This window comes from Panthera tigris, chromosome A1 (assembly GCF_018350195.1).
Source record: "Panthera tigris isolate Pti1 chromosome A1, P.tigris_Pti1_mat1.1, whole genome shotgun sequence".
Lineage (NCBI taxonomy): Eukaryota > Metazoa > Chordata > Mammalia > Carnivora > Felidae > Panthera > Panthera tigris.
The window spans coordinates 173033758-173043042 of NC_056660.1; the positions used below are offsets into that span (position 1 = coordinate 173033758).

Here is a 9285-nt window from a genome sequence, read left to right on the forward strand (position 1 = left end):
TTCTGTGTCTCCCCCTCTCTCTGCCCCTCCCCTGCTCATGCTCTGTCTCAAAAATACAGATATTAAAAAAAAATTTTTTTAAACCCACAAAGTATTAACCTTAATAATGTTTAACATTCAAGTGCTTAATATTTTAGATATATTAACATTTAATTACTGAAATAACCCCTATGAGGTAATACAGTAAGGGCACAGACAAGGAAACTAAGGCAGAAAGGTTAAGTAATTTGCCCAAGATCACAAAGCTAATACCTGGAGAAGCAGGATTCAAATTCAGATTGTCTTACTTCACAGCCAGTCTTCATGACAACCTACTATGCTGTGCTGACTTTCAAAATTATAATACGATCCTACCTCTATTAAGACAAAGACAGCAGACTCTCTTAACCAACGAGAATAGGTCAGTTAAGGGTGGCTCAGTTGGTTAAGCGTCCAATTCGGCTCAGGTCATGATCTCACAGTTTGTGGATTCAAGCCCCACACCCAGCCCTGTGCTGACAGCTTGGAGCCTGGAACCTGCTTCAGATTCTGTGTCTCCCTCTCTCTCTGTCCCTCCCCTACTCATGCTCTGTTTCTCTCTCTCTCAAAAAATAAACATTAAAAAAATTTTTAAGTCATTTAAAGTGGGGAATAAAAATATTCCACACATTATTTTATTTCATTTAAAACATAAAGCACACACATTCATGCAGCAATCTTTTGACGAAAGCCTACCCTTTTCTTTAGGAAATGGGTCCACTGGGGTGCCAGGATGGCTCAGTCAGTTATGCATCCAGCTTCGGCTCAGGTCATGATCTCATGGTTCGTGGGTTTGAGCCCCACATCCGGCTCTGTGCTGACAGCTCAGAGCCTGGAACCTGCTTCAGATTCTGTGTCTCCCTCTCTCTCTGCCCCTCCCCTGCTCGTGTTCTGTCTCTATCTCTCAAAAGTAAACGTTTAAAAACAAAAAAGGGAAATGGGTCCACTGGCATTCTTTGGAGTCTTTCTAGCATAAATCATAGCCATAGACACGGATTTAATTTCTTGGAGTGCAAGAACTCCAAACACTTGCCAAGCAGAAAGGGCACAATACTGAATCTCAGTGATTTTTCCCAGAGTTATCTTTATACCTGTTTTGCCCTCACCTAACTGAACAGCTATTTTTCAGCAACTTGACCCTATAGACCTTCCCCAAAGCATTTAATTGTCAGATAAAGGTTTCAGATAAAAACTCCTGCACTGATATTTTATTGGTTTCTGTATCATATTTTTATGACAAATATAACCAGCACACAATGGTATGGTAGCAAACACAACTGTTAAGAGTACAACTCAACTGATGAAAGCAGAAATACTTGGGACATATTACAGAGAACATATTAGGAAATGGAAGCCATCTGTTCCAACTAAACAGTCAAGGGTAAGTTAGCATATACATTAAGCATGTATATCTGTATATGGAGAAGAAAAAAGTATACAAAGACACACAACAAACTGGGAATGAGGAGGGGGAATGAGATGAGATTTAATTACCCTTTTAAACAATTTTACATTGCTGACTTGCAAAAAGTATGCACTATTTGGGAGATTTTTTTAAAATAAAAAACAAAAATCAATGTGAATTGGGGAACAGTATCCCTATTTTATAGATGAGGAAAGATTTAAAAAAGTAGGAACATGCCCTAGGTCACAGAACTCATTAGAAGCTAAACTGAACAGCTAGTTCAGGTTTGCCCAAGTTTCCAAGCTCATGGCTTTCCTACAATACCAAATTCCCTGGCAAAAAGTTCAAACAGCTCACTCTATGATTTTTTAAAAATACATGAACAAAGAGCATCATATTACTCTTTTTCCTTTAGGTAATAAAGAGTCAGATGAAGCCAACGAGAGATTTTCAAAATGAATTATAAGCTTGATTCTACAGCCCAGAGTTCAGGCTTAACTTTCTATAATTTAAAAGAACAAAGATCAACCCTAATATTCATTTAAAAGGACAGAAATTTCTTATTCCTGTACAAAAGCAGAAAAGGATAATTTCTTCTTCCACTGGCCATGCATATAGCTCCTTTAATCCCTTCTCTCTGTCCAGGTCATCTTTCTCCAGGTGTTCAAACAGCAACCTAGAAGCAGTAAACCAAGGCACTAGAGGAGTCTGTTATATTTGGAAATTTAGGGAAGTGGATTTCAATACCAGTAACCTTACCCATACCAGCATTAACTCTTACTAAAAAAAAAAAAAAAAAAAAAATTTAATGTTTATTTTATTTTTGAGAGAGAGAGAGACACACACACACACAGAGCATGAGCAGAATCTGAAGCAGTCTCCAGGCTCCAAGCTGTCAGCACAGAGCCCGACGTTGGGCTCGAACTCACGAACCATGAGATCATGACCTGAGCCGAAGCGCTTAACCGAACAAGCCACGCAGGTGCCCCTGCATTAACTCTTCTTAAAACCTATTCTCTTCCATTTGGAACAGCTTGAAACAAATGTGTGCTTTATTCATAGTCCATTGGCTCCAAAATAAACAGGAGAAAAGGATAACTAGAAAAATCTAAGAAAACAGCAGACTGAGAAGCATGATAAATACACCCTAGGGAGTTCAGTCAAAACACATGTCACAAAAAAAGTGAAATAGAGGAAACCTAAGATTTCTAAAATATTTTACTTTTGCTAATTTCAATATATCAAATGAAACAACATACTGAGAACTAGTTCCCAGCAGTACCACCCTTTTCTGTCCTAACTCCTATGGATATTCCAAGCACACGCTCCATACTGTTAGTGAAGCAAACCTGAAACCTAGTATTATCCCATTCTCTAGTTGAAAAAACCTGTGATGGCTCCCTATGTATACAGATTAAAATTTAATTCTGCACAGCTTTGAAAGGCCTCCAAAATCTGGCTCTAATTCACCTTTCCAATCTTATTTTTCACTTCCAGATTTCTAAATCCATCACAGCAACACTCCACACTATTCCATCTTCATGCATTGCTCAAGCCATTTCCTCAGCTTTGAGCATCTTTCTGCCTACCACCTGTTGAAATTCTATTCCTCCTTCAAAATTAGCAAAGTACAGTGGAAAGAGCCCAGCCTTGAAGTCCAGACCCAGACCAATTAGATTTCTAATTCCATCTCCACTATTTAATAGCTTAATGAACTTAAGCAAACACTTCAATAGATGTGTTTCCTCACCGAGGAGCAGCCATATCATCTATGGCACTTTACAAGAATTAAGCACAATAGTTATAAACTATCTCGCACCATGCCTAAGGCATAATAAATACAAAAAATGCTTAACTACTAAGTCATCCTCCTCTCTTCTCTCCCTCCCACCTCCATCAATGTTCCTAACCTTCCCCTAATTCCCACAGCACTTTGTTTATACCATATTGCAGTATGAGCACTAATATACTGCAGGATACTCATTGTTCATGTATGTGTATATATATGTTTATGTATATGTGAGTGTGTATATGTGTGTATACACACACACACACACACAGCTCCTCCAATTATACAAAAGGTGGTTATACAAAAGGTGGTAACGGGTATGGATTTCTAAATTTCCATTTACAAAACGAATGGGGGTTAATTCCTTACAGAGTTATTAAGAGATTTTAAAAAGTTAAGGTATGTTAAATACCTAGTATAATGCTTGGCACCTCGTTAAGTTTCAAAGAATGTTTAATGGCAACTGAATGATGAACCTGATCCAGGAACTGTTTAAGGAACACATAAATGCAAAATGCATTTGCCTTAGTAAATCCAATTTCATAAAGCAATCTTTTTTTTTTTTTTTTTTTTTTAAGTAAGTTCTACACCCAACATGGGGCTTGAACTCATGACCCTGAGATCAGGAATTGCAGGCTCTACTGACTGGGCCAGTCAGGGACCCCTCATAAAGCAATTTTAATATAGCTTTAATCTACTACTCACCTCTTACTGATTTAAATGTCCAATGAAGACAAAATGGAGGTACCTATGTACTTTACCTCAGAAATACTACCACATATTCATGTCTTGCCACTATGAGACTAAATACATCATGACATATAACTCAAATCACCTCATAACACTTAATCTGGGAGCTTACCCCTAAAGCGTTGTAAGGGATAAGTTACATGGTTACCTTCCTACCCTCTACTAGGAAGAGGAAGCTGGTTGTCTGATGTTTATTCATTCTAATTTATATTGTCCTCAATTTCTTTACTCAAATCTCCAATCAAATGTCAACTATTTCTTTTTTTTTAACGTTTATTTATTTTTGAGACAGAGAGAGACAGAGTATGAACAGGGGAAGAGCAGAGAGAGAGGGAGACACAGAATCTGAAACAGGCTCCAGGCTCTGAGCTGTCAGCACAGAGCCCGACGCGGGGCTCGAACTCAAGGACCGTGAGATCATGACCTGAGCCAAAGTCGGACGCTTAACCGACCAAGCCACCCAGGTGCCCCAAATGTCAACTATTTCTACAATAGTTTTCTATTATACACTTCCAACCCACTGCTCAATTTAAAGAAAACCCACCTCAAAATTAATTATAGTGAAATCTAATCAAAGAAATTACAAAACAGTAGTAACTTTTTTTTTTTTTTAAAGACTTAATATCACAGCATTTGCATTCCACTCTCGGCTGTACACAGGTGGTACAGCACACAAGAGATCAGAAACCGTTTTGGAAAGAGGGATCTGGCTTTAAATCTGACACCACCACTCACTGGCTGTGTAACCGAAGTATGTTACTTCTTAAACCCCATGGCTCATCTGCGATACAGGGATTGTTAACAGCATGAATCTCACAGGGTTGTTGTCTTAAATGAGATCATGCATGCTATGCATGTGTTTAGCACAGTACTTACAACATCATGAGTACTCAAATAAATGGTATTTGAACCAGCTGTGCATAAGCACTAAGGTTCTTGGTAAATATTGCTGAATTAATGAATGTTTAACCCATTTTCTATTCGGGAATAAGTGTACCACTAACTTTAATTCTATCCTAAGTTAAATAATGAGTAATAGGAGCAATACCATTTAGCAACATTTCAGTTTACAAAGCCCTTCATATATCCATAAACTCATTTGATCTCCACAACATCCGTAGGGGGTAGACTTATTAAGAGAAGTATTTTAGAAACAAGGAAACTGATATCCATTATAATGGTAATAAAGAGACAAGGTTACCCACCCTGGTGGGTACCCACTCAGATTCTCCAGGTCAGAGACAAGTGCTTAGTGCCAAAAGTTCTTAACACGACAACCACTAAAACGAGGCAGATTTCTGCAAATTACCACCCACCTCAAGCACAGTCAATAACCGGAGTCCAGGAATAAGCCCAGGGTAATAAACCAAGTCAGAAGCCACTGATGACACTTACAATGTTGCATTGTTTCCTTACGTGGTGTCCTCCCACACCTTTAGGGCACGGGGGCCAGGTCTGCCCCCTCCCCCACCAGAGCGCCCAGTACAGGACCAGGCACCCGAGAGGCCATCAATAAATATTTGCAGAAATAGCATGGGATGCTGGTAGGTTTTCCAGAGACCCGAAACGAGGCCAACTCCTTGGTGGGGATTAAGCATCTCGGTAGGTCTAGAGTCGATGGGCGGAGAAGGTCCGACGGGTAGCCGGACTGGGAAAGATAGTTGAGGACAGGTGCCGCTAAGGGAAACCAGGGAAGCTGACCCGCTGAAGGGAGAGGAGAGGGCCGCAGCCCTGGCTGGAAGGCCGGGGACCGACAGAGGTTCGGGGCCGGGAGCAGCAGGGCAGTTGGCGTCTGGGGGGAGGGGGCCGCCGCTGGTCTGAGAAGAATCTCGGGCCCAATCTGAGGAGGTTTCTGGGCTCCTCTAGGGGCCCATTCCCCAGCCCGTGACGGCATGTGCTGCACCGAGTACTCGCTGCTACCTGAAACTGCAGCAGCTTCTCTGTCTGCTCCTGGGTTAGATCCCGCTCCTCAGGCGCCGCCATTTTGCCGCCGCCTCTACGCTTCTGACCCGTCCGCACCGTCACCCGCCGGAAGTGACCTCAGTAGCAACCACGTCCGCTCTGAACGGGCCGCCGGCGCGCAACTGCGCCTGCGCCTACTGGCGCAGCGTGAGGGTTCCCGTGGTGACAGTTCCTGCCGTCAGAGGGCGCCACTCTCGGGCCAATACCGAACGCTTCCGGAAATTGCCGAGGGACTGTCGGTACCAGTCGCCCTTACGATTTAGGCGGCGAACAGACCGGCCAAACGGAGACCCAAAGACTTCTGAATAGATCGCAAAGAGCCGAGAGGTACCGAGTGCTCCTCGAGAAGCTGCGGAAATTCCCGAACGCCAATTGGCCGATTTCGCCTGCTTCTTAACCATCTTCCCACAGTCTCCAATATTCCTGAATATTTTTTAGGAGATTGTGCCGTTCGGAAATATCGGCTGTTTGATGTCTGATTGCTTCCTTTACATTTTCAAAAGCTCCTGAACATCTCTCGGGAGATTCCGAAAGTCTCTGGAATAGTGGTTGGGTATTTTCTGAAGCCGACTTGAGCTGGAAGTTGGGGAAAGCCTCAGCCACGTGAAAATCGTGGCTTCAAATTCGCTTCCTAGGATTGTTTGGATTTGGCTACCTGGGTCTTTGTTAATGGCGCTGTCGCCAACCAGATGGCGACTCTGCTACCTGTCTCAGACCCACTGGCCTGTCTTCCCTGTGATGAACAGAGGGAAGATCCTGGACTGGGATCGAGATACTTGAGCTCAGGATCTAGGGCCCACCTGGCAAAGTGCTGGACGCCCTTGGGCAAACCACCTCCCTTCTGGGCTCCATTCTGCCATTGGTGGAATGAGGTTCTCCCAAAGCCACTGACATAGCGCCTCAGCTCATTCTCCTTGGAGGCCGTCCCTCACCCTTTCCACTGTCTTGTTTCTACTCTCCAATATCTGACTTCCTCTTCACTTTCCTTGCCCCTTCAAACTGCCACCTCTCTTTAGGCCTTTCTTTAGGCCTCTTTCATTTCCACCTTTTTCCTCCTGCCATCTGCCTCTGTTCACCCTCCAGAAGGCAGAGGGGTCTGGGTCTGGTGTATGCTTTTCCACAGGCTACCTGTGTGCCTAGAAGTCACTCTACCTCACTGTGGAATCCCACGCCTACACACTTCTCAGAGTTGATCAGGCAAGACAGGACAGGAGGTGCTTTCAAAGCTGAAGTTCTGTGAGGAGTACTTTAAGGGACAGAAGGGCACTATCTACTTCTTTCAAACCTGTGTCTTGTAGGTCTTAACCAGGTCTACACAAACTGCCTAATAATACTTTGGAATTCTTCTTAGACCTTTAGGGTAAATTTGGAAACAGACAGATGTGACTTGACATCAACTCAAAGCTCAAAGGAGACCTGGTATTATTCAACATCTCCTATAATGTTGGATCCAGCCAGACCAGATGAGGGATTGCAAAATCATACACTCGCCAGAGTTGTTGCGAAATTCTGACTTAAAATATAGTCCTTCAACAGACAAACTTTGTAGTTATATTAAACACCATTGAATGTTCTTCACTTCCTCAAAAAAAAAAAAAAAAACCCATATGTATATATACATATATATATACATACATTTCTTGATCTACCTTTCTGTTTTCTTTGAATTAAGACATGGTTACAAGAAATGTTTTACTTTTTTTTTTAACTCCACCAGTAAGAATTTGCCTCAGTGTAGGGAATACAATATGGCAAGCTGGAGAGTCCATTCCCTGTCCTAAGGTGGTTTCTGCTTTGTAGCTGTAGCTGATGGCTTCCATGTAAGGCCAGTATTGCTAGAACTTGCCATTTCTTTTTATAGGTAATACCTTTATTTTATTTTTTTAGGTAAGCTCTACACCCAACTAGGTAGGGGCTTGAACTCATGACCATGAGACCTAGAGTCACATGCTCTGATTATTGAGCCTGTCTGTCCCCCAAGAGCTTACCATTTTTAAAAGAGCACCTACAAATTTGGAGCTGCATATGAAATCTCCCCATTTTAAAAAGGTAATAACTTACTCAGATTTTAAGAAAACTACCATGTCAACTATAATTGCAAGCCACATTCCAGCCTATGAACTGCCATTCTGCCCCTCTGACCTAGATAGAATCCTGATGGTCTCTGTTTGCCATGGGAGAACGTGGCCTTGGAAGAAACCTAAGATTTTTTTGATAAGTTCAAGGGGAAAAGTATGGAAAGTGTAATTAATTAATGGCTTGTCCTCTCCTTTAAGAACAGTTTTTCCCCCTGAACTTTATTCTTTTAGAGCAGTGCTGTCCAATCAAAATATAATGTGAACCACATGTATAATTTGAAATACTCTATTAGCCATATTTAACACAAGTGAAATTATTTTTAGTAATGTATTTAAGCCAGTACATGCAAAATATTCTTTTTTTTTTTTTTGTATTAAGTCTGCAAAATCTGATGTGTATTTTACACTAAACCCACATCTCTACTTGGACTAGTCACATTTCAACTATTCAGTTGCCACATGTGGATAGTGACTACTGTATTGGATAGTGAAGTTTTAGAACATTCTGAAGATCTTTTTAATAGATTTATTAATTATATTAGTCTACAGATTTTTAGGAATTCACCCAACAAATATTTATTGAGTGCTAATTCTGAGCCAGACTCTGGACTGGATGCTACAATGATAAAGAGGGCATGGCTGCTGCCCTCTAAGAACACACAGTTTATTGGTAAAGTAAACAAATTTCATCACTCTCTGGAAGGATGTGTGGGTGTAGGCATGTGTGTGTGTGTGTGTGTATGGGTGTGATAGGTCTTTGAATCCCAGTTCTATGCCTATAACATACTAGGATTTGTGACTGAGAGCTATTTTAGAGAATTTAATGAATATATTTGTTTCTCTAATACTAATAATAGGGCTTTGTTTATGCCTTACCATTTTGTTCCTGATAAAGGACAAAATCTGTCCTGCCAAGTCATGGAAATCCTAGAACAAGCCTTCAATTTCTGAATGCCTGGAACATAACATATTTTCTATCAGTTGGGGACACAGCATCTTGATTGCTGAGTAAAGCAGACCATTGATGTCAGCAACAGTTTTTTGTTTGTTTGGCCTCCTGCCCCACCAAATTAATGAGAAAGGTAAAACCTGCTCCCAGGCTTCTACTAGGAGTATTTGGACTGACAAAACAAATCAGGCTTGGAGGCAAAGTTTTGGCTTACATAAGTCACCAAGCACATCTCATGCTCTTCAGGGAGGCCTGAGTACAAACTGATGCCACCATTAACTGTGTGACTTTGGCAAGTTAACCTCCCTAAACCTCAGTTTGTTTATCTCTCAGC

General features: G+C 41.5%; 1 protein-coding gene across 1 annotated transcript in view; it reads right to left on the reverse strand.

Moving 5' to 3' along the window:
• Window positions 1–5981, reverse strand: part of FAF2 (Fas associated factor family member 2) — a 77717-nt gene extending 71736 nt beyond the window's left edge. Inside the window, exon 1 of the mRNA XM_007085515.3 lies at window positions 5883–5981. Within this exon, the coding sequence (XP_007085577.1) occupies window positions 5883–5945 (63 nt within the window). The 5' untranslated portion in view covers window positions 5946–5981. The remainder of the gene's footprint in view (window positions 1–5882) is intronic.
• Window positions 5982–9285: the final 3304 nt, after the last annotated feature.